We start from the raw sequence: 26,780 nt of genomic DNA, 5'->3' as shown, positions 1-26,780 counted from the left end.
TCTAGTGACTGCTACTTACACTTTCTAACTGCTCTGTTCGACATTTGAAACGAACCATTGCTCTATTCGTTCGTATTACCGGAAGTTATGTCAATGGGACGCATGCGTACTATGACAAGACGGTCCTGCTCAAACTCATGATGTTCGACTTCCGTCTTGTTCAGAATTCAACTCTCGTTTACCGATTGATTCATCACGTTATAAGGTCGTTTTTGAAGTAGGGTTTACATAAATTCCCATATTTTCGGTGTAAAGCCTATATCATTTGTAAATCGGTTAATTTTAGCTTAGCTACTTATAATAGACTGTACATTGGTAGTCGAAATATATTGCAAATACTTGCTAGTTAGATCTAAAGTTCAAGCTCCCATTACTATTGCTAGGTTTAGATAACAGCAATGGTGGGCTCGGGCGTTGGCTCGATAGTTCGGGACTTTTTTGACATTTGAAAAGACGATTTGCTATCGTAGATGCGTTTCTGCGACGAGCGAAGATCTAACAATACCACGTTTTAAGCCGCTAATCTTTGGAAGAACTTTGTGCTGCGAAGGAAACTGGCGGATAGCTGCCGCAATATGGTAAGATCCAACGAAAGATTACTCGTACTGTATTTACAATAAACAGATTCCCTATGAGTTTATATTATTTTTATCATAAACCCACATTTTTCAATTGTAAAACACATCATAAAACATGAAATATTAATATAACAAGAAATGAGTATCCGTTGTGAAATCTTCGGCCATTTTTTACTTTTGTCATGGCGATGTGTCATGGCAGTAATAGAAAATTTTCCAGCGTTTTTACGAATTTGAAAGAAATTCGTTTGTTTATTCGTTCTCAACTTAAGCAAAATATTAACATTTCTAAAAACGAAATTTGTGCCAAGGTCTTTTAACATGAAATTTACTCATATCCATTCTATCTTCCATTACTGTTTTAAATTGGCGATATGACGCTTTGTTAGCGAACTTACGCGTTGTTGCCAAAAATAGTAAGTTTTCTAGAAATTTCCTTATTTAAGAATTGTTAGTTATTAAATGTCATTAATTGCTGAGTGTTATAAGTTTTACTGCGTTTCAATTTAAATTGATGGATACCTGGGTAGCACTTGTTTTTACTACTTCTATGAGAAGATTCCCAGAATATTGGAAGGACTCAAACCATATTTTTCAACCGCCCTATTTTACATATTGCCAGCAAAGGAAAATAAAAGTATGACTATTCAATGGTCCGCTTCTATACATAATGAAGTCAAGAAACCTGATGCGTTTTATTTTTTAACATTTAATTTTATGAAATAGATCATTTTATACATTTCTCATCTTTGAATATATGCCATGTATTATGTTTCTCAAGTCGTAGCAAATTTTCGGATTTCTGCTGGCAACAATGGGATACTGCAGATTTCATTCTGTTGCGTCACTGCCGTTTGCGCTTAATGTGATATTTATCTGTTTGTCACTCATTTTTATCTCCTCACTCTTCATTTATGTATTAGGGGCGTTTCCTTCAACTTCTTCTATTGTCTGCCATATTAACTTTCGTTTAAAAATGTTTTTGTCTATGTTAAATACACAAATAAGATTTCATACATTTTTCCTATTCTCATACAGTATTGCAAGTATATATTTTTTAGGTAAAATAATGAGTCTTAACTTTCAATACCAATGCATTATGAGTTATTGTTTTCCTTGCCCTTTCCATTACATGCGATTTACATAGATTATTGATTTTTATTGTTGAGTGGAAGATTTCCTGAAAATACATATTGTTTGATATTTCGATTCTTTTTGGTGTTTTATCCTGATGGGAACTGCATGAACTGAATCCCTTTCAAAACCTTGTGGCTCATGATATAAGGAGACACGGTCTTTAATTAAAAACGAATTCCGTATTTTATGTGGGCGTGGTGAACATTATATTTCTTGGTTTTTCAAGCTTCTTTTAAATGAAGGTTTTTATGAGAAATTATCAGATTTAAAATGCCTATCAACATTGGATACGTATGGTATCCCAGAATCATTGAATCATTAATTATATCAAAACGTTGTACAACTATGTTTATAGCCGAATGGTCTAAATACAAAAGTTATAAGGTAGAGGCAGATTAATAGGTTCGACATAATTTAATACGTTTTTTATTTTTGAGAACAACACTTGATATACCAGTGGGTGTGGAATTGTAGATTTAACAATTTTGTTAACGTTTTCATGAGTCATCAAAATCAGCATTAGTTTTCTCCCGATCGACGAAAAGTGCGGAAAAATACAATAAATAATAAATTAAAATATATTAGAAGTGAATTTAAATTGTGCCAAATACTCCGAAATTTTTCTATATAAACGATGAGGGGTGATATACTATTTCGTTCTACATTTGAAAGACGGCGATAGATTTTTCATCGAAAAATTAATAAAAGTGTACGCCTGAGTGTTTAGTAAAGGGTGATTTGTTATCCTCACTTAATTTTAACTGAGAATAGTGTGCAATTTCACTGCTACCACATATATTGTTTCTTTCATTACTCTAAAAAAAAAACAATTTCCTCAAACATAGAATATGCTTAAATATAATGACTTAAGAGTCTTAATTTAACTTTTTTTTATTGGTGTTTCCTGTATGTTGCTACATTTTTTATATTCTTGCGTTTTGAGAATATACTGTGTAAGTGCTCTACTCTGGACTGGTTTTGAAATATGGCTTTACTTTAAGTTCCAACAGTCCAATTTCCAAATAGTTTGAATGATGGTGAAGTGGCACTTACATTTTTATCTTAATTTTGCAAGACAAATTTATTAACTATACCAATTCATTTTGGACGACTAACCATACATGTGCAAAAGCGCAACGTCGATATTTCGAAAACTGTTGAAAATGGGAATATCGGATTTTGAATAAAATAATCTTCAACGTTCTCACTATTGTTAACTCTGAGATGGTCAGGATTACGAAATTGATTAAATAGGAAAAGGTCACCATATTTTTAGATTTTTAGTATGTCTGAGACTACATCGTCAAATTCTTTCATGTTTCTGAGGTTTTACGAGAAATGCAAAATTAATGAAAGCATTAAATTAAATTTTCTTTTACCTTTTCGTTGTTTTCGTTTGTTCCTTTGTATTATATAGTGTCGTTATAATCTCAAGGTGACATTGACTGTCGACATATCAATGTAATTTCATCAATATCAATTCAGTTTTTGTTTATCTTGACCTGGCATTTTTATTTTATATTTTTAAAGCATTTTTTATTGAAAAAGCAATATACATTTGCATTTTTGTTTTGTTAACCTCGTATCAATGTCATGTTGGTGGTGTTTTTTGGTAGTTTTTGTTAGTTGTCTAGTTTCCCAAATATAAAAAAAACAACATAAAAGTCGTTTGAGTCATATTAGGAAAACTAGGTGGTTAATTAAAAAAATGTACAAATCATATTTTGATCTTTCAGACATTAAAAAAAAAACACTTTCAAAATATGAAATAAAAACGTTAAATTAAAAAAAAGAGACTTGCTATCAATATTTTGAAAACCACATCTTAGAATGTAACCTAGGAATAAGATGCCAATGTTGTGGAGAAGAAGAAAGTAACAAAACAATGTTTTTCCCCATTTAATAGATTTCGTGTCTTTTGCCGTTTTAGGGCTAGCAATAGTGAGACCATTTAAATAAGATATTCTGTATAGGAGATCTTACTGTTGAAAATGAAAAGAATTTTTATAGCACTTGAGCCACTCCCTCTGTTTTTAAAATTATGTTCGGCGTATACACTTGTCTCCGTCTTAAAAGTTTCTATTGTATTAATATTTGTATTTAAATCCATAATAATGTGCACAAATGAATTAATTTCTTTTTATTTTCCAGCCGCGAATTGACCCACTTCAACTCCTGACGTGTCTCTGTGTACTCCTGGGACCTGAAGGAGGCATATTATCAAGGGACGAAGTACCAAGATTAGTCAAGTAAGTCAATATTATATTTTTATCTTTACAGTCATTTTGCACCCATCTTTAGTTGAAAATAGAGGCGAGAAATTGGGAAAAGTTTTTTGTTTTTCATTGTGTTTGTTGTTACGACGCCATTTATTAAGGTTTATATACAAGGTCAAAGCATTCTTTTTTCGTATAAATTTGAAGATCGGGGCAGAAAGGCCAAGGGGCCGATAGCCCATTCACCGGGTGAATAAAGATGGTTATTATTATTATTTGAAGATCTTATGTATCCCTCTCTTCTTATCCTAGTTCTATCCTATTATCTTAATATAGGAAGGTCATTGATAAAGTTGGTTTTTTATTAGAAGTTATACTCTTATTCCCAGCACATCACCCACCCATCATTCTAGTGTCTTATTTTCCTTTTGAAAGATTTATAGAGAGTATTGGGTAGTATATGTTTCAAATTTTACTAAATCCCAATATACTAGGAGAAACAGTAATTACTAGCTCAACAATTACTGTAGTATAAAAAGTTAGTAATTTGAAATTTTAGGGGTGAAAATATCAATAATTTGTATATATGAAAGACTAATGTCAATTTTGAGTTTCATAGAAGGTCATATCAATTTCTTCACTTCAAATGAAACATCCTGTATATTTGCTTATTTTCGAAATTACATCAAATTCTAAGTAACACGTAACATAACCTATATCTTTTTTTGCCGCTTGAGAAAGTGACGTCTGAATTTTTCATAGCAATAATAAAGGTGTTTTTTTTCCGAGACAAACACATCGATCGATTGCGATTTCATAGATTACTATTTATGTTATGTTTTCATTAAGGCCTCCAGCATAGTATGGTCCTTATGGAAAAAATGGAAAGTTATTTTTTAAAAAGCATTTAGGGCCATAACTCTGTAACATATTTTACTCCGACCATTTGGCCCCATTATTTTATTTCAAACGTATTCAGAATAAAATTTTTTTTCTAAACATACTATTTTATTAATATTGTACTACAACAAAAAGTAGGTATGTTTTTTTCAATATACTGTTTCGTATACAGTTGAAAATACATTGATCCATGAATAACAATTACAAGTATAGTATAGATTTTTTGAAAACTGTAAAGATAGGTATAGGTTATATCACACGTTAATTGCTTAGAATATGATCTATAATTTGAAAATGAGCAAATATACTAAGTGGTCTATTGGACACATGAATATTGAATTCACTTTGCAATTACTCCATTAAATCCAAATTATTCTTTTTGCTGCTAAAGACCCTGCATTATCAACAAATATATTGTAAGCACTTAAGGCAACGAAGTGCATCGATTGTTGAGATTAGTAATACTTTCTTATCACAGCCACATTTTATGTTAATGTAACACATTTCGATTAAAACTACTAGGCGGATTTTATAATGGACTGAAAACTAAATTTATATTGAAAGGGTGATCTCAAATTGAACTTAGGCAAATTACGAGTGGATAACCCAAAATATCAGAACGCATTCACTTCGATTCATTTTTAGTTTCTACAAGTTTTCATTAATTAAATACCAAATTTGATCATAATAAAATAATATACAATTAGATACTGCAAAGTTTGGACGTTGTTATCTGTGTTCTTAGATTTGAACGACATTGTGGATATTTGTTCTTTGGTTGTGATTCTTTGTGTCTGGAAATTGAAAATTGTAAATTAATCATTTCAAACTAAATTTTAAAAAACTTGCATTACTGAAATCCAGTGTGTTAAAATTTGAGGTAAAAAAAATTGTTTCATATTTCTTTGAGTTCTTGAAATTAAAATTGAAAATTTATAGCTATAGGGTGGTCTTTATTCAATAGGAACTACGATTTTTTTCAGAATATGGTATAGATATGAAAAATCAAGATAAATTGTCTAGGCCTGGTTTTCTAACTAGAGGTGACACGTTTTTAAGTACTCCATATCCAAAAAAAAAATAAAACCCTGGCTTGCGTTTTTTATGTAGAATACATGTCACTTTTAAGATCATTCATGAGATTTTTAAAAACGAATTGAATTCTATGAAGTAAGCTCAATTTTGTTTGCTTGTTTACAAAACTTAAGAAATACAAAAATAAATAGTAAATAGAGTAATATATTACAGAAATGTTTTATTGAGCCTAGGGAAAATTTTGCATGAAGCTTTTCAACTTTATTTTAACAGGCAAATGTGTAATAAATAAGTTTTTATTTATAATTTTTACTTTAAAGTCTAATAAAATCTAATTAAAAGGAAACGTATTTTGTTTATTCTCCGGATTTTAAGAAAACTTGAATTCTTCATCAAATTTCTACCATAATAATAAAGAAAAGCTATATGTAAGTAATAAAACTTTAATTTTTTGAAAATTGTGTTCTCCTCAAAAAATACCGTAAGAAATTAATAATCATTTCTCGGCTCAATATTGTGTTATCAAGTTATGAGAGTCTTACCAGTAGAAGTTTTGCGAAGCTTCTCTCTTAGCCAGATAATTTAAAAAAGATGGCAGATAGTGGTTTCAGGCCTAAGATACGTATATTAGATTTTTAGTATCTTTTCCAGATTCTGACAAAATCTGAAGTTCCATCGAATTTGGACCTCCTTTTTCATTACTCTTTACAATTTACATTACTAAGTTTCATAATATTTTACCAACCTGGTTTATATGCTAATATTTGCTAGGTATGCATTTTCTTGTAAGTAGTTGTATTGTACGTTATGTGTTCCCACTTTTTTTATGTGTAGTAGATTGTGGTAAAAATAAGGTAAATAATTAACTTGAACTATGTTATTTTAAATCTGAGAATCCAAGTGGAAACACATAAAGTATTTCTTTTGATTCATACATATTTCTTCAAATATCTGAAAATAGTAACAGATACCAAAACAATGTAAGAAGAAGTGAAGCTTTTAAAATTGAACAGGGACTTTAAGCGTTAAAAAACTGTTGGCCAATAGCGTGTCACAGAAAATTTCAAGGTAGTAAAAGGAACTCTCACTCTAAAAAGTAATGCCGTGGAGATTGCTAACAAATTATAAATCTTATTTATGTAATCTAAAGAGTGACGTAGATATAAAGTTTTTGCTTAATATCTAAATACCGAAGGGGCTCTGAAATAAAATTGAAGCAAATATAAAACTTAACGCACTCTTGGTCGGTGACGAAACGTTTCTGGAATATAGTTTATATATAAATTTCTTTTATTGCAATTTAAAATTTCGTTGTTTTACTCTTGAGATGCCCGTGTAATTAGACATTTTGACGTTGATTGTCACGCTGCAAGATAAGAGAACAAATTAGTAATTTTTTGAGCTTGTTATTACTGATTTGCACTCAAAATTTTGTAGTATCTTGATGGGAGGTCACTAACTATCAAAACATTAAAATTTATTATAACCTCAGATGCCTTTTTACTAAGCTTCTGAGGCCTTTCCCTAATGAGATAAGTGCGACAATTTTTGTGGAAATTCGAAAATTCCAAATTAAAACTAATTAGTAAATTACCAAATTAAAGTAGCTATAATTTTTTATTACTTGATGTAGATTACGCTTTCCTAAAGACAAAGTTGACAATTCTTAAGTCGAAGTCTCATAGATCTGATGTCCAAAAAATTATGTTTCTATTTGGCTTTCTTATTGTTTTTTCTTATGTTGGCAATGAAGCTTTAATTTGAAGTCTTCTAATGTTCTCCAATTACAATCATTGTGTTCCGACTGATACATTCATGGTATTTCTATTATTAAAGAATTTTAGACTCTGATAAGTTCAAAATTGGTTTTCTTGAGTCTATCACAAAGTAAAATGTTGGTTACATATTTGTCAAAAAAAAAATTGTGATGTGTTCATGCAGTATATTTTTTTGGTTTTATAGCAATGTGTAGCATCTCTTTTCACATTCTTTAATTTATCTGTAAATATAATATTTATTGAATGTTTTCAGATAGTATGTGAATAAATTTATTATGAGCGATGGATTGATAATGAATAAAATGTTTTTTTTTTTTTTTTATTTGGTAGTTTTCATTTCTATGGTAAGTGGTGGAATCTATAAAACTAAATATTGTCAAGACCGTGTTGCGCTTCAGGTTGTATCGAAACTATATATGAACTTTTGTATATTACATTCAGTTTATGAATTAAATCAGTTTTGTTAGCTTCTAAAATTTAATTTTCCTTCTATTGATCTATCTTGCACATGTTGAGATCTGCTATAAATATTAAAGTTATTTCCGAAGATAAAATCAATTATTAATGTATTAATGGACAACCAATATGTGAAATACTCTGTGCATTTGGTTTTTTTATTTGTCGCAAAAAATTAATTTAATTTTTTTTAATACTTTATATGTTATAGAAGTTTTTCTTTTCATATTTTTCTAGCTACAATTTTTTCAGAATTAATGGTATTACTAGAATTACTCCTGTAGATAGGGAAACCCTAATAATACAGGACGCTGCAAAAAGGTTGTGCTAATTTTAAGCAGATTGTAGAGGACATTGTGGTGAACAATTTTTGCATAAAAACCTTAATCACAAAGGAGCCATTTCAACTCCAGAGTAATTTTTGTTCAAAAACGATGTTAGCTCCTTAATACCAATAAACTTTGATATTAAATTTATTTTTATTAAAGATAACGCAAACAAATTATAATGAAGGCTTACAATAGCGACCCCAAAACCTGGTTACATATATTTGTTCTTTGAATCATTGAATCGTGTTCTTGGTGTAAGATGTGCGAATTTGGCTGCATGAAATGAGACGCTGCCATCACTCTTCCTGACAGTTCCGATTGGGTGGCTGTTGAAGTTTCACACACCAATGATTTCAAGCCCCCCCCCCCAGCCAAGAAGCTTAAATTAAGTTTTCGTACTCGCACCTAATAGGTTGTTCTCGTCCGATCTATCGCCTATAAAAATGTTGGTTCAGATGACCCTGTACAGTACACACGAAATGTGCAGGTGCATCATCATTTTGTCATATTTTATCCTGTATACTGATAGGAACGTATGTATTGTACAGCAGCTCCGAATGTCAAAAGACAAAAATACTTATTTTGTTTGTTTTTATTCTATTCACTTTTTTGAATCTTGAAATGTTTTCAACAAAAATTACTCAATCCAAAACGACTCATTTTTGACTAGAGGTTTCTATGAAACAATTGTTAATTGCAATGTCCTGTATGTCTTTAAATTTGACACAACTTGTTTAGAACACGCTGTATCTAATCTTATAGATGGGAAAGCATCTCTGGCAAACGTAAGTGGTAATATTTCAAAAATCTTTAAAAAAAATGTACCAAGTTTCAAAAAAGCTTAGAAACACCGGAATATTCCCTTAATTGATGCTTTCTTGTCAACAACCCAGAAAATGTCATGTTTTACTTTTGATTATACACCTTTTTTGACACTTGTCTAAGTTGCGTTGTCATCGTACTTTTTTTTTTTAAGGTAAGGTAGGTCTTGTAATACCTTCAATAGGTGTTTTAATTTTAAACACACACGCTTGTAAAATTTCATTGAATTTGTAAAATGTACATGGCAGCATGTGATGTTAGTAATTGGTAAATTTTTATGGTAAAGAAAAAAATCACCATAAATCTGTAGAAACCAGTGTGCTAGTAGGACACGTTTCCGCAGCATAGTGATAATACTTCGTATATCCAATTGCCTCCTTCGTATATCCAATTGCCTCCTTATAACACTGTTTTAAGGTCATAAATTGATTCTTTATTTCGCTGTAGTTTTTCCAAATGATTTACAGACTAAATTACCTAACAGGTTTTAGGTACTATTAATGAGGGTGGTTTAGGTCGTGTTTTTTTAACACACGTTACTGAATGTGTTGTGATACAAATATTTAATAAAAATTCCCTAAAACATGAAACGATGCTATACATATAAATACCCGTTATAGGATTTTAAGAAATATAAAAGAAATTAATTTAACTGAATGTTCCTGTTAGAACCTTATAACTAGTGTTAGTTGTAATTGTCAACTTAAACCACATTTATGAATAAGGAATTTACCAGTTAGATAAATTTGCTTATGGTCCATTTAAAAAGAAACAAAAGTATTGCACTGAAATCCTTTGCGGTATTTTTTTTTTAAAGGATCCAATATTTGTATATTGTGGAACTGATATTCACCCCTATGGAGAACAAATGTTACCTAAGCAGTCCTGTTGCAGATAGTGATAAATTTATTAGGATTTCCATGTAATAAACCTGTAATACAATTATTAAATCAATATTATTATTCATTTTTTTTAATAGGCCATAAGGTATTTCGCAGGTTTTTAAGTTTTAATTTTGAAGTTTACTTATTAGAAAGTTAACATTTATGTAATACGCACCTAATGAGGTTTTAATCCATTCATTCATTTATGAGTGAGCTCGGGTATGAAGTCATTTGTATCATAACACTTTACATTACCTACTGATTATATAAAAATTGATACAGAGTTTTATGAATTGTTTTTGATGGTTAAGAAAATTGATAATAATTATTGAAGAATTAAGCATGTTTGATATATTGTCAAGTATGCTAGCCTAATCAAATTAATTGTAGTTATACTGGCGTATTCTGAATTGAAAGATATTTCAATAAATGTATCACATTTGTTCGTCTCTTGTCTATGAAATTTAAGATGTATTTCGTATTATAGTTATCATTAAAGATGATTGAAAGTTTTGCCAATGCTTGCAAATATTATCTCATTTAAAAAAGTAACTTTAAACGCTATAACTGGTTTTTGACATCCTGTGTATACTAAGATATAAGATATGTACGTTATTGAATAATTTTTCTCATTTTTTCAACTTTGTTTGCAACATGAACTGTTCCATTCCCTATTTAAATGTATAATAAATATTTATCCTTTTTTTTTTCAGTCTAATGACGAAATTTTCCAAAAAATTGGTGAGCAAATGCGTATACATCCTAATTCTGAAAAGCACCGAGACTAGCCTTGTGGACATGTTCATGGCTGAGGGAGGATGGACTCTAATACAGACGTGGCTGCAGGATGCCGCCCAATCGGGAAATTGGGTGCTGGTCAAGGAAATCCTCGAACTTCTTCTGGTCACGCCCGTCGATGTAGAACGGCTCAAGATGAATTGCCTGCCGAAAGTTATCAAGAATTTGTCGCGCAGAGAAGATCTTGGCGGTAATAATAATAATACTTATTATAATATGTATGTGTATAAGTATTATTCTGCCGAAATTACTAAAAAAACTTTCCAATATGGACCCTTATTTTTGCTCTTCAAAAGTTATGACCTCTATTTTCTGTGTTTCGTTTCAGATGTCGCCACTCTGTCAAATCAGATAGTTCAAAATTGGTTGAGAATAGTGAAAGGATCCACTCATAACTCGGCAAGCGCCTCCATTCCAGGTCCCTCACAATCAGAAGGCACGGTTGTCCCAACTTCGGAACCTTCTAGTGTTACCAACAACATTTCAGTAGGATCATCTGAATCAAAGGAAGACATTCCAGAAACTACGGAAACAGCTATTGAAAACAATCAAGCCATTAATATTTCTACTTTCTATAAAGTGTCACTGAAAGATGGAAAACAAGTGATTAGAAAGCTCTCTTTGAATTCTGATTCTAGTAAAAAAGAGGAAACTAAGAAAGGCGAAGATATCAAAAGCAAGGAGTTTGACAAAGACAAATCTAAGTCGAGTTCCTCGTCATCGAGGACTAAATCAAGTAAAGAATTGAGCAAAGAAAAAGACCGGGAAAAGGACAGGAAAAAATCCAGCTACTCTAGCAGTAGTAGTAGTAGTAGGAGTAAATCCAGTAGTAGGGATAAAGATAAGAGGGATAAAGACAAGGAGCGAGATAGAAGCAAACACAGCTCTTCAAAGTCGAGCAAGAGCAGCAGCAGTAGCAGCAGCAAGGAAAGAAACGACTCTAAGGATAAGAAGAACAGTAGCTCTAGCGATTCGAAAGAGAAACGAACTGAACTAGATAAAGATACCTTAGACAAGTTAAAAACTCAGTCATTGGATAAATTAGGGCGTATTCCGAAAAAATCGAATTCCGATGACAAACAAAAGGACAACAAGGCTGTTGAAACAGAAAAGAAAAAACCATCGTTTTCAATACTGAATCGCAGGGCCAATGGCGAGGAAAGGTCCAAAACTGTGAAAGTTTTCAATTCCAAAATGCGGTCTACAGGCTTGGAGGAGGAAGCCAAACCCCCTCCACCACGATCTTCAGTGAAGAAATCCACTTCTTCTATACAGCTGCCCACAATTCCCCCTAAGAGGCCTTCACCTCTACGAGATATTTCATCACTACCTCCAGAGAAAAAGTTGAAAATTGATAAAGTTGATATTCCCGACAGACCTGGAGCCATTAAACTTATTCCTCCAAAGCCCAAACGTAAGTTAAATTCTGACACCTATTTAATTCAGTATTTATTTTTTAGGTTCTACTGCGAGAAGAAACAGTTTACATCTTTATCAGAAGAAAAGAATTTTATCGAAATTGACGTATTTGAAAGTGGCAGAGTTTTATCCCCCTCGTCCCCCCTTATTTGCATTTTTCTTTTTTTTTGGCTCTGAATTTTATTGGGCATTTTCGTCTATATGAGCTCCATTTCAGCAGTGTTAGTGAATTTTCCCGCGAGTTGCAGACATTTCGGTGTTAAGTGTTTTCGGTCCCGATCCTTGTCCACACTGAACTTTTTTCGAGTTTTCAGGTATTTTTGCCTAGACGACCTAGGGTAAGTTTTTGGATTTTAAATATTAGATTTATGTGATGGTTCATAGTTTTTAGTGTCTTAATTTAAAATGCGCCTACATTTTTGTCGTTTTCTAATTGTTTTTTTTTTCAAAGACAATTCGAAAATGAAAGAAAGTAGGCTTTGTTATTTTATTATTTATGAGTGAAGAGTAATGGAACACTTCGTTAAATTCGGTAAGTATGTTTTACATGAGACTATTTGCCTTAAATTTTAACTGATTTATAATTGAGAAACACGCGTGTTAGTAGAAAGATCAAATAGTAAGTCAACATCACAATCAAAATGTAAAATGCCTTCCATGCAATTTTTGCGTCAGAGTTTACATCTTTTAATTTTCTTCGCTACAATTTCATTTAGAAGACTTAATAGTTGTGCTACTGCTAATCTTGTTTTTGGTCCGAATTTTAAATTATTGCACAAGTTATCTCTGCCTTATGACAGTTCACTGTTACCATCGCGATCTTTTGAAACATCAGCTCACTTCTCTAAAGTGTTAAAATTCATGGCGAATTGAAAAAATTTTACTCTATGTTCTTCCAGCCTAAAATCGATTAGTCTCAGCAATAGAGCAATTTCGATTCAACAAAATTCTTTTATTATAAAGACTTCAATACTACCAGTTAATTTTCATTAGCTATATTTGCATTAAGCGTAATTAATTATTTTCATTTAATGCTTCATAAATATCGTCATTCTTGGCGTTATTCTTTTCTCTCATGTATGTCCTGCACAGTTTGCATGCTTTGCTTATTGAAATAACTTTACAAAAATTACCCAATGTGGTTGTTTGGAGTAATGCCACTGTGGCTGTCAGCAAGTGTGATGACAGTGAATTACGTATTTTGTAGGCTTTCCTACTGAGAGTGCCTTGTACATATTTGAATAAATAAATAAATATTTACATATGCAAATCGTGTTGTTTTATTTACCCAGGGGACAGTTACAAGAAACTACAAAGGAATCGTCCAATTCGGACGTTTAGATAAGAGATATTCCTAAGGTCAAATGGTTCCTTTAAGTAAAATCCTTGGAAGCAGAAATATAAGGAAATCACTTTAATTTCGGCCTAAATGAAAACGTGTTGTCATTAATATAGTTAATCAATAATCAATTGATGATTATTGCAATTCATTCAGGTATATGAAATATGTGCACGAATAACAAAAAATTACTAACGTAACATTATACTGAAGCAGATTGTTCGTACAGGACATTCGGTCACTCTTATCAGTTCATTTTATCATGGCGGATGGTAGCATGTAACGTGCAGATAGTATTTTATAGCCACATTGACTAGTTCATCTCATACCTTTTAGATGCTCTCTGGGCTGTAAACAGGAATTTAAAAAAATCAAATGAACGGTCTGGCAAGCATAATAGAAAATGTCAGTTATAAGTCAATTTTATCAAAATTAGTTGATCCAAATGAATTTCGTAAGATATTAGAGTTTTGAGAATTTGCATAATAGATTTTTAAAATGGGATGTACAGTAACACATCTATTTCAAATTTAGAAATATTCCACTATTTCAATATACACACTTGACTTAAATTTTTATGTGAAATTCAAAGTTTTTTTAGAGAATCAAAGTATTTATATTTAAAGTTGTTTTCATTAACTTGAAAACGTAACGACAAACAACCCCGAGTTTAATACATTTTAGCACTTTTTATGTATTTATATACGTAATGACCAGTGTCAACACTTGTTTTGGAATTAAATAAGGTGTTTGCTGCTATTGTTTAATGATTATTACAGAAATGGAAAGTTTTTTCTTTCATTATAATTTTACACCTTGTAACTGTTACCCATGGTGAATGAAATGACTCATTTAGATATTAATAAATGTGATATATCTATTTGCAATAGTACATTATTTTTTTAGAGTTTTATGTAAATTTCTGTTCACAGATCCATTAACTGCAGGTGCACCGTTTCCTGATTTCTGGTCCAATTTCTGCCAATCTAAGATTTTAGGTTTGGTTCAAGAATTTCTTAGCCGTCCAGTCCGTTAATCATTTTTTGAAGACCCAATACTACGATGCACTCTTTAGATGTGATTGCGTTCATATTGTGAATCGCATTTAGAAAAATCCTTGGGGGCCAAAAGAAAACGTCGTTGGATGCGAGTAAACTGGTATATTCAAAAAAATTCTTTAAAAAAATCCTTATTTCAGGTACTTATATAGCTTTAAGGGTGTGGAAAAACTCTGTTAAATCTTTTTAATGCCAAAGGCCCTTCAATAATTCTCACTATACATTCTCTGTATTAATATGAGTGCTTGTTGAAATGCCTTTAAGGCGGACCTCAACTAACATTTATTTAGGTATACACTTGCCTATAGGAAAATGATCTGCATGAACTTAAAAGTCTTTATATTAGGCCTCAAGTGAACCTATATAGATGCGTAATAGGTGATAGGTTTATAATAGTGCTGTAAGTATGTGACATGTACATTTCTAGCGATATACCATCTGCAATGTTAACAGTTGAAGTTAGGTTGGTTGGTAGGTAATCGGATAAAGTTGCTGATGGTAATTTCCTCGAAAGTGTTAAAATTTGGGTGGGATTGTATTTCAGCGCGGGGGCAGCATATAGAAACGTTGAAACGGTTGGTAGTAAGATATTTGTCTTCAGTGTATCAATTACATGGAATATTCAGAATAAATGACAACACTGCCATCCCTGGTTTTATTCGTACGTCTATAAACACGCATCACGGTTAAAACTAGGGTAGGATGACAATAGTTCCATTGGTAAATTATCACAGAAATATTAGACGAAAACGGCCGATTCATATTGAATTTGCCTGGATATGTTTGAATTTGACCACTAACTTCAATAATGGAAAAATACGTAAGATGAGTGACATAACTGACAATGACAGTTGACTTTTGACATATAAAGTGAGATAGGTCGGGAATTTACTGGACAAACGTGTGGGCAAGTAAAATATTTTTCCCCACTCTTTAAAGTTTATCAAAATTGTCCGGTAATATACTGGTCAAATTTTGGATAAGTAAAATATATTTTCTTTGCTGGAAATTTTACAACCCTACTCAAAACATACTTTTAGAATCTCTTTAATGTTAAGTACAGGCGTATTCATAAAAAAAATTATCTGGGTAGCACCACGGTAGTGCAAGTTTTGACAGTTCACTTCAACACAGTGTGTATATTTGTGGATTTCAAATTTCTGGATGCATCTGTACCTGATCATTTAAGTCTAAAGAAAGCTATTTTCGTTTTTGAGCTTTGAGCAGACGGGAATTTAGAGATTGGCGTTTTTCTTTTCACATAAACAAATTCCTCAAACACTGTTTACGCAATTTATTTGGGGGTTGTACAGATATCGTTTCACCTCTAAATTGTGACTGCTGCTGACAAAATGGTGAATGACTTTTTTTATATGTTTTCTCTCTTGGACACGTTTCGTTTATTGAATCTTCACAAAAATTTATTTGGGTGAAATATGACTTGTTAATCAATTTTCTGAACACGCATATTGCGTTGAACTTTACTACGAGTTATCATTGTTTTAGTTCCACGCAGAATAAAATCTCTTAAAATTTTTGCTATTCTGGTTTGCAGTTTGTCTATATTTTCGGTCCAGCATGGGGATGGAAGAGCAGCGGGGTTGGAAGGCCAACAAACCAATAAGTGAAATGGTGGTAAATGGCAGTAATAATTTAAGCCATGCAGAAATTCGTCCATACTAAAGATACCAGATTCGTACTGAGCCCAATAAATTGATGAGTATGGAGTATGGATAAGGGGTGGCGAGAATAGGATCCTGTAGAATTTGCCATTCTATCTGACGAGCTGGAACAATAGAAGAGAAACCTCGGTTTTTACAAATTATATTAGTAGAACAAAATAACAGCTTTATTAGTAGAAATTGCCAATTTTTTGCTCAAGTGGGTAACTTTATAGTAGTAAACCACAATCCCAAAAAAGTCGTTTAAATAATCTCTAATTTAATAGTCATTAGTTACATAAATATCAACTGTCATAATGAGCATATTCACGAAACTTGTTCTTTAAAATATCTGTTTAATACAAATTATACAAATAAGTCCTTCAAACAATATACAATTTGAATTTGCGATGCGTTAATAGAAAGAAAATTGGAAAAGTCGGAAATAAAAATGTTAAAACGCCACTAATGTATTAGTAGGCTGCTATGGGCTACTGACTATTAACATCCTCCAGTGGTGAAGTTTAAGTTAGTAAGAATCTAGTGGAGTGAAAATGGCTACTTAAGTTGTCTGTAAATAAGGCTGCAAGCGCCTTAGGGTCAAATTATTCATGAATCGTCAATTTTATCACTAAACTGATTTCTAGAGAAACGTCGAAATGATACTTGAATATTGAAGAAGATTCATGGAAATCAATTTGTTGGTAAAGTTAACAATATATTATTCATTTTGTCCCTTAGTTCATTTGATTACATAAAGAATTGGGTAGGCAGTCTAAATCGTATGTAGATGAGCCGGTTATCGAACAATTAACCATTACAGTGTGAATGCAGTTATAATTAATTGGAGATTAAACCGGCTGATTCTAGATAAATGGGACAAACAAATATATAGAGATCGAGAAGAAATAAAGTTTTATTTTCAGGGGCTCTACTTTTTAAGTTGAAATTTTTTTTAAGATCAGCTTCACCTCTTGGAGTCAACTTCGTTTTTTTAAGTGTAACACCTAATTTTTGTTTGAAGATTCGAATTCTTTATTGCCAATAAAAATATTTTTGCTTGGATTATTTTTTGCTGAAAATGATAAAATTTATAATAATATTAGATACAAAATAAACTCTTATATCGGAAGTGCTAGAAATTCAATTTAATAATTTTTTTTGTTAAAGCAGACAAATCCAATTGTCAATTCAAATCAAAACTTTAGATAAAAAAAACACACGTTTAGTTTTGTTAAATTTCTCGCAATAGTTGTGTCAAGAAATTTTCGATATTAAACTATAATGTACCCTTATGCTTCGCGTGTGCTGCGCCTATACTATGAGTGTTTGTTGAAATATCGCATCTTAACCTGCTAGAAAATACTACACAATAATTTCAAAACAGAATTATTAAGTACCTTGAATAGCAGGGGCACCATTCCTACCAATGTACCAATGTACCAAATGTACCAATTTTTTAATAATAAAATAAAATTTACTACATAACAAATAAAATTACTCAGATATTTTAACAAAGATTAATGAAGTGTTTATTTTGTATCTAAAAATATTATTAATTTTATCATTTTCAGAAAAGAAAAATGAAGTAAGAACATTTTTACTGTCGACAAAGAATTCGAATCTCCAAAAAAAAAATTGGGTGTTTTATTTGAAATAACGGAACTGATCCCAAGACAGGTAAATGTGACTTTGAAAACAATTGACAGCATAAAAAATTGAATTGCCGACAATAAAAGAGGCTTTATTCGAACATTTTTTTAGATCTTCCCGATTTCGAGATATTTGCTTGTTTCATGTATCTAGAATTACCTGGTATAACTATAAGTCAAGATATATGATGAGCTTTCAACGGTAAAGAGAGTAGGTAGTGTAAAAAATGTCATTGTTGAGCAAACAACCAAATTAAGGAACAGGTTTTGAGTGTGTGTAAGAAAATAAGTAATAGAAAGAGATAATAAATATTAGAACCTACGTAAAAATAACGAATTGATAAAAAATTTTTGGCTCAGAGATTCGTATAGCATTCTCTAAGTTTATCATATCTCCAATAGTTATCTCTCTTCAGTTATTTCAAACATTTAACGATAATTATTGCGTTAAAAAATTGGGCTTTCTTGAAAACCGAATGATAGATATAATCAAATATTGATCAAGATTTTCATTCGTCTAAATGAGGCTCTTAATAAAAATATTTTGATGATACAGTTTTTACAAGATCTGTAGACTGCTTTTCGTATCAGTAAGGCATTTCCCCTTTAGTAGGTGTTAACAGTTTTCCTGTCAGCTTTCCAGTCCTGATTTTTCATTTTATAGTCAAGTTAATACCTATAGGGAATATTTTATAGATTCTACTGAAATAGTCATGGTAGACGTTGTTGATTTGATATCATTGTTTCACTCTTTGAAAAAGATATTAACATCGTGTGGATTTAGAATTAATTGATTAAAACAGATGCCTTGGGTGAATATAAAACACTATTATAAGTCAAGTTAGAACAATAAATTGAATGTTTTTAGTCTCTTGGTCATATAAGTTAGATATTATTTACTAATGTAAATGCACGTGATGTTTGAAGCATTTCTTTGTTGAAATGAATACATACTATCTGTGATAACTACATACGTAATGTTACAGTAGAACTTGCATTCGATCACTAGTGTCACTGGTACTTTTTACACTTGATAATAAGATTACATAAATCGATATCAGGCAATTACTCATTTACAGACCAAGATAAGATATTTTTTAAACAGCTCATTGTTTCACCTAGTTGGTTGATGCTGCTTATCTATTTCATTATAAGTATATACATAAGTTAGGAAAACTGTGGTTAACACTACGGTTAAAATTATAATATTGCAATTTTAGATGCACAAACACGCAAGCACGGCAATTTCAGTAATTTTTTCAATATCAATAAATGACACACAACACAATTGATTAGTTTATATTACAAGAAGTATGTAACACTGAATCACATTTTAGTAGAGGAGAAAAATCAAAATATATCAAAACGTAGGTGTAACTGTAGCATCGGGAGACCAAATTCCATTTAAACTCCTAAAATTAAAATGCGGAAAGTGACAACAATTTATGTTAGCGCAATCAAATTGTCACTTTCTATAAAAGATACTTTAAGGGCCATTTTCACTACTTCTTAGTCAAAAGTCGAGACGGATTTGTCCCACAGCAATTTATTTTAAATGTAAGACTTGTCCATCTTAGAAATCGCCTTCAATTTGAAACGTTAGTGCAAATAAGGGAACGTTTTTAGTGTTCTTGTAGAAATATATTTACATATTAATGATATTAACAGTGAAATAATAAAAAAAAATGTGGGTGAAGAAAATTACAAAATTGCAATTTGTTTCGTGGTCATTTCATAGAATGTAATTGCTTATTGAAGATAGAAAGACAATCAAATCGATCATAAAGAGCCAAGTATGGCACATAATTGCAGAATTATGCAGAAAATTTCGAGATTCGGTCCTGGATCGTGATTCATTTATGCATGAGCGACGGTAGAGCTACTGTTGGTCAAAGGAAGAGACTTGGGATTTTTGCTAGATGGCGCGAAGGCCAGAGAGAGAAAGCATTCGGAAGAAAAGAGACAAGATGAGCAAGACGCGAATTATGACTATGTCCAGCCACATTACCTTGTTTAAGCGAACATGTTTCACTGTACAAAACTAGATTGCCTGAACTATGGTCTCTCGCAAAGGCACAAGCACTGTACCGCGCATCGAATAGGTGAGTCGAAATATGATGATAAACCACGGTTTCTTCCTACATTTGACGAGCTGTACTTTGCAGGTAATCATTGAGGAGCTTTGGAGCTCTCAATTTTATAATCGAGTTAGCATTAAACGTGGCTTCACGTTGTCGTTAAAGTTAAGGATGTAAAGTATCTAGCATCTAGCAAAATTAAAAAAAAACATCTAGATTTCAGGTTTAAATCGATGTTTTCGTACGAAGCCGAACAAAGCGGTTTTCGAGATCCAAACCAAAGAAATTCAGAAATCGTTTTAGCGCTTTTATTCGGTTTTGCTTAAAAGCTCCTCAATTACTGCCCATCTCTGTTTGACTATCGACTTTTTGTCAGTATATTCCGTAAATTTCACTTTTTTCTCAATTTAAACCTCTTTGTTGAAAATGTTAAACATTCTTAAAATGTTTATAAAGTGATCAGCAATAAGAAATCCAAAAGCTGAAGATACTATGTACACGTCAAATGGTCACCATTGGCGCAAACGTGCCGTTTTCAAAAGTTGATGATTTCATAAAAGCATAGGGTATCCAGATTAAAATTTTCAATTCGTTTTTTGCCATTATTATCAACTTGAACTTGACTACTATATTATAAGAGGCAGTTTAGCTTGTTTTGCTTTTAATTTGTGATACTAACGAAATGTTATTAGGCTGACGCGTTGCCGTCGCAGGTAATAGACTTTTGGCATGTTTGTGTTAATGTTCCCATGTTGAGAGTGAAATAGTAATTTATTAGTGAACGATTAGTTTGGCGAATACGAGTTGTGCTTGTCAAGTTAGCAAATAATGTTTACTTTGGAAATGAGCGTGCTGAAATAATTGGAATTTCGGAAATCGCAAAGATATAGTGTTCGTTAAATCCATTTTTGTAGAAAAAGGATTAAGATATATAAAAGAAACAAAACTACATTATTATTGTAAAAATGACTGCGCTTTTCAAGGTTTTAATTCAAATCCATGTTCGACATGTAAGGTAAAAAGTTATAAAATGTAAATGTCTGTGAACTTTGTTGTAAGGCTACGGGCTCTATGAGCAATGCGGAATTTGCGCCGCGTATTTTATACTTCGCTCATAAAAAAAAGCTTGACAAATTTCCAAGGAATAATGGTAAACAAACTAATCTAAATTGTAAATTTCAACACCATGCATTTCCTCCAATTTTCGGATAAAAACCATGTTTCTGCCAATGGTCACCTTTTAACTTGTGGTATCTCCGGTTTTCAAATTTACAGGCAAGTGCTATTGTAACGAATCTTAATCCTGTTATGTAATATGAATATGCTCAAAGAGAAACTGATTTGCGCTGATGTCTTACTATTTTCTTGTCGATTACGTATGTTGTTTTAGGATTTCGGAATACAATCAAAACGAACGTCGTTTCTGAAGATTGCCAGAATTGAAATTCCTACAAGTTTATGATAACAACAGTAGGTTGTATAGAAACTGTTGTGTATAGCTCAAAAGTAAGAACATTACTTCCCTCTACAAAGTTGCTGACCTCTCCTGCCGTTAGGTAGTAAACTTATGACTCGCTTGTCACATGCGTCTTCCAACTTTCGTAATGTAATATACCTTAATATAAAAAATTACAAATCATAAGAAAAATGACAAATATTGAAACCTAAGTAAAACTATATATAAATAATTGGGGTAATGGTGATACGCAGAAAAGCATATTATTTTCTTAATTTGTACAATAATCATTTAAGCTGTTACGTTAAATACTTCAAAAATAGTAAGAGGGAAGAAGAGAATTAAGAACGTCGAAAATATTTGAAAACTGATCGTTTCTAATCTTTTCGATTTTTGAGTTATGGATTTAATATATTATGTATAGCAAGGAATTTTAAGCCCTACTCACAGAGACTTGAGAATAATGACAAAAAGTTAGCTGCATTTTGCCCACATGCTACACCTACATAGGCATAAACCTTCGGTCATACTTTGCATGATGTATATACTACTGTTAGTTACATAATCATAGGTGGTGTGAAGTTGCTGAAAATATGCTTAATAAAATATGATAAGTTTAGATGATACTCTTGATGATTCTTTTTTGATTATAGACATAAGGTGATGAAATTTCAAAATAGTTCCTTTAGTTTTTTTGTTTCTAAGAATATAGGCCGAAATAGATGGAATTATGTCAAACTGATTGTGCAATATTTGAACATGCAGTGCTGTTATGAGAACACGTGTCCTATTGTAGATGAAAAAAATGTGGAAAGTATTGAGTTGTTAATTGACGATTTTTTTTCGCATCAGGCTCACTTAAAAGTAATGATGACCTACAATGTTTTACGTCGAAATTACAACTTTTATTTCAGAGAGCAATATGTGCTCAAAAAGTTCAGAGTTATTACCCTTATAATATCTGTCTTTATTAACAAAATCTTATCTAAGTCATTTTCCTTGGTAATTTAGAAAATATTAAGGATAATTCAGTATTCAGTATAGTCAATTGTCATGAAAGAGTCAAGAAAACGTCTTTGAATTTGTTATGTGTATGTAATTCAAAATATTTTATCGGTCGTTTGCATAGTAAATTGTATATCCAAAAAATTTAGGTACTTACGGGAGTAAAATTGTCATATATAATAATAAAAATAATTGAAAAACGGAATTAAGGGTGTTACGTACCAAAAATTTTGATCTGATAAACTGTGTAGTGTTGCGACAATGTCTTTAAAAAAGCTGAATTCGAGCGGGGCTTTAGATATTTCTGGAACCTGTGTAATATTCAAAACCTTTTAGGCTCATGGTCGTCTATTATGATAAATCGTTGAATTTATTATTATGTTTGTTTTGTGAAGACCATAAAGTGAAGAGGAAGCGCAGATAACGTTACCCAAGAGGAAAAATTAAATCTTCAAGTTATTCTAAGCTCTTCATACTTCCCAAAAAAAGTCTATTTAACATTAACAGCCGTTAACATCAGTACAGCTAGTTCCACACCATCTTGGTGTTTGGCTTCTTGGAACAAATAAATGGTCCTGGTAAATTATTTTAGGAAATAGTTTAGTTACTAGAAAATATCGAGGATTACCTACAAACTTTTTATACTAGCCTATATACTTGAAACTAATGTCGACATTCGCTTTGTAGCAGAATTAATACTAATTATAATCAATGTGGTACTTTTTCTGGGATGTTTTTGAATCAATAATTCAAGCTTCATGTAACCTCTGTGGCCCATTTTAGCTAAATCAAAATTCAATAATGAGGCTTTTAACTATACATCATCATAATTTATTAGTTAATATAACATTTTACTACAGGCTGGTCATTAGGAGTCAAAATAAACGTACATATATTGTTTTACGTAAGCAGATGAACAATACTATGGTAAATATTAAGTTGCAGTGGGGGAATAATCGATTTGGTATTACGTGGCTGTTGTACAACAAATGATTGTTCTTATGGATTATTGTGTTGTAGATTGTTATTTTAGTATTTATTAACACTAAAAATAAAAAGAGAACTACTGACAGATTAATGAAATTAGTTTTTTTTATCATTATTCTTGGTGTTAAACTTTTTGTTATCAATTTACCATACAGATCATTTACTTAAGTATAAAAAGTAAACGCTAAATGTTACAAAGAAGGAAATTTGTGCACTGATCAATCAAACTTATTAACTCCAAAAAACTAGTGAGCTGTTAAAATGATGATGTAGAAAATTTTGCAATAATATAATAATATTCCTGCAGAATTTGTATTAATCTCTCCCTTCGCCAAAACTCTGCCACTATATTACTGTTTCTTCTCCCATAATTAAACTATTGTTAATAAATAATTTCATTTACAGCCTCTATGTATAAAACTAAAATTATCATTTCTATTGCAGCCGCTGTTTTACAAGAAAGTGACATGTTCATGGACGCCCTGATGACGGCTTCAGTTCCCAAGAAAGACGCCAAAAAGCGAAAACGAAGACTCAGCGTGACCAAAGAGGGAAATAGTGCCACCGCCGAGATTCCCATTACGAATGAAACGGCTGCAGTGCCTGGATCTCCCACAAGCCCCACTATAGGGCTTAAATCCATGGCGCCCATCAATTTTTACCAGGATACTTTAACTGAAGAATCTGAGAAAACTGATGAAGCTGCTTCTGAAGAAAAAAACACAACTATAGATTCAGAAACTACAGATCAAGATTTAGAAACACCAGCAAGTCCTCCCACGCCTACAGACACGACTAACCAAATAGACGCTGATGAAATTCCTACAACAGCAAGAATGAATGGAGGGCTTAAAGGAGTTCTTCTGTATTCCAAGAAAAGGGGGCCTAAAAGATCAATTAAATGGAAGGCTGAGGATGATTTAGTAGAAATCCGATACTTTGAACTGGATGAGACTGAGCGAGTTAACGTAACGAAGACCTTCAATGATATGGCCAAGATGGAGGTCAGTAGTGAGCGGGAAGCTATGATGTCCAGAAAGTTGGCTAATGAGGACGTCATGGAGCCGCAAATGACCTGGAGGATGTTGTATATTTGCGAGCAAACTGAACCTCTTATTGCCCCTGGATATAAGAGTCTAGAAAAGGATATTCAGTTTGCTCGGGAAAAAACTGTGCTTCCAGCTTTATACTACGATAAGAGGAGAATACCTGATAGTGCGGAAGAGCCAATTCCTGAAAACCATCAAATCAGCGATCCAGTTATTATTCCTCTTGAAGACCCTGAGAGTCAAGAAATAGATTTACGGCAAACACCATGGCCGGAACCTAAAGGCAACGTGCCTCAAATTGAACCTCAGGCACCAACGATGTTCCCCAATATGCCCTTCAATCCGAATTTCAACGCTATGGGAAATGTAACCTCTGGGGCGGTCCCATACATGGGTGTCCCTAACAGGTTCCCAGGCCCCCACGGCCCGATACCTCAAGTGCCAGGTAACTTTATACCACCAAACATGATGCACAACAACATGATGGGACCTTCAATGCAAATGAACCAGCCCGATATGATGAACCCAGTGGGTCCAATGAATCCTGCAATGTACGGCCCTGGTACTGATGGTTTCATGCCACATGGAAACATGGATCCCAGCTTCCCGATGCAACAACCGTTTAACGGCCCTCCTGGCCCTAACATGAATATGTATGGTCATAATAATTTTAACAATCGAGGAGGTCGTGGAGGCTTCCCTAGAGGTGGTGGACACAATAATGGTGGATGGGTGCAAATGAATTTGGGACAGAGAAATTGGAATAAGAGAGGCGGGGGTGCACCAAGGGGTGGTAGGTTATGCAAGAACAAACAAAATCACGGTTATTGCAGAAACGAACCCAACTGTCCCTTTGTGCATTAACCGTTGTTGTAAATTTACAAAAAATTGTGATATTAGAGGTAATCGTTAATTTATGAGATTCTAGCACACGCCTTCGAATATTATTCAGGCCAAAGCTAAAAGTCGACCATGTTAGTTAGTGCGAGCCCTAATGGCAACAATGTGATATTAATTTTACTGGAGCGACTTTTTTGAACGTTGATAGTTTTTGATAATTAAAACTTTTTAATAATAAAGGTATATGGATCAAAGGATTTTGCAGATGACGAAGTTTTGTTTTATTTGAACCAAAATGCAAAATATTTAATAATTAAGATTCTGATCTATCTCTGTCTCTCCCGATTGTGTCGAATTGAAAGTCTTAATTTTTTGCAAATCTAGTTTATGTTTTAAGAGCCATTAAATAGAATCCTGCAATTCTTGTAAAGGCACTAAACTTCATTCCTCACAGGAACACAAGGTAAACCAGTTGGTAGGTACCACCAGTACCTATTTATGTTAAGATAATGATAATTGAATTTAGTTTTCTATAGAATAATAGTTTTCTGTAAAATTTGTATTTTGTAACATACGAGACACAGTACTTTAGCTCTCGATATAACACTTTAAGGAGCTGGTAAATAATAATTATTGTCCTTAATTAAGTATTTGCTTTGTACATAGGTGTTTAGATGCTGTTCTTTGCTTTTATAATCCGTTTTAATAAAAAAACTGGTTATTATTTCCGTTTGTTTATTTATTTAATTACTCGAAATGCTGGCGAACTGAACATTTACCTTGGAAATGTCCCTATAAAGTTAGCATGCCAATGATCTTGACAAAGATTGAAAAGTTTAAGAGCAAAAATATGAATACAAGGTTAACATTAGCTTGAGAAAAATTAAGTTTTTTTGGCAGTTAAAATTGTCAGCATAACAATAAATTTGAACCTTAGTCTTCTATCTTTAAGATTATTCATCATTCACTCCTTCCCGCAATTAGTTAAAGTCCATCAATTGTTTTTACAGATTTGTTTGCTTCAATTCTTGCAAATTATATACAAAACCATATGGATATGTGATTTTTTACTCATTTTGATCTTAAAAATTACATGTCAACCGCTATCAGAAAATTTCGACTGCTAATCAAAGAAGTATAAGAGTTTGAAGTGGAAAAATAAAAAGTGAAAGGGGTCTTCATTTATAAAGTTTCAAGGTGGCTTTGTGGGTCTTTTTTTATATAAACTGGAAGAGGTAATTACTTGAGATCGATGTAAGTAATAATCACTTATCTTTCTCTTGTTTTAATAATTTATCGATTT

General features: G+C 32.1%; 1 protein-coding gene across 1 annotated transcript; it reads left to right on the top strand.

Moving 5' to 3' along the window:
* The first annotated feature begins 162 nt into the window (after positions 1-162).
* PNUTS (Phosphatase 1 nuclear targeting subunit) lies at positions 163-25,746 on the top strand. Its single transcript, XM_066301422.1, has 5 exons — positions 163-578; positions 3,867-3,964; positions 10,849-11,123; positions 11,262-12,347; positions 24,033-25,746. Exons 1-5 carry the CDS (start codon positions 576-578, stop codon positions 25,499-25,501), a joined length of 2,931 nt encoding a protein of 976 aa, XP_066157519.1. The 5' UTR covers positions 163-575; the 3' UTR covers positions 25,502-25,746.
* Positions 25,747-26,780: the final 1,034 nt, after the last annotated feature.

This window comes from Euwallacea fornicatus, chromosome 39, assembly GCF_040115645.1.
Source record: "Euwallacea fornicatus isolate EFF26 chromosome 39, ASM4011564v1, whole genome shotgun sequence".
NCBI lineage: Eukaryota > Metazoa > Arthropoda > Insecta > Coleoptera > Curculionidae > Euwallacea > Euwallacea fornicatus.
This window is presented reverse-complemented; position numbering and strand designations above follow the sequence as displayed.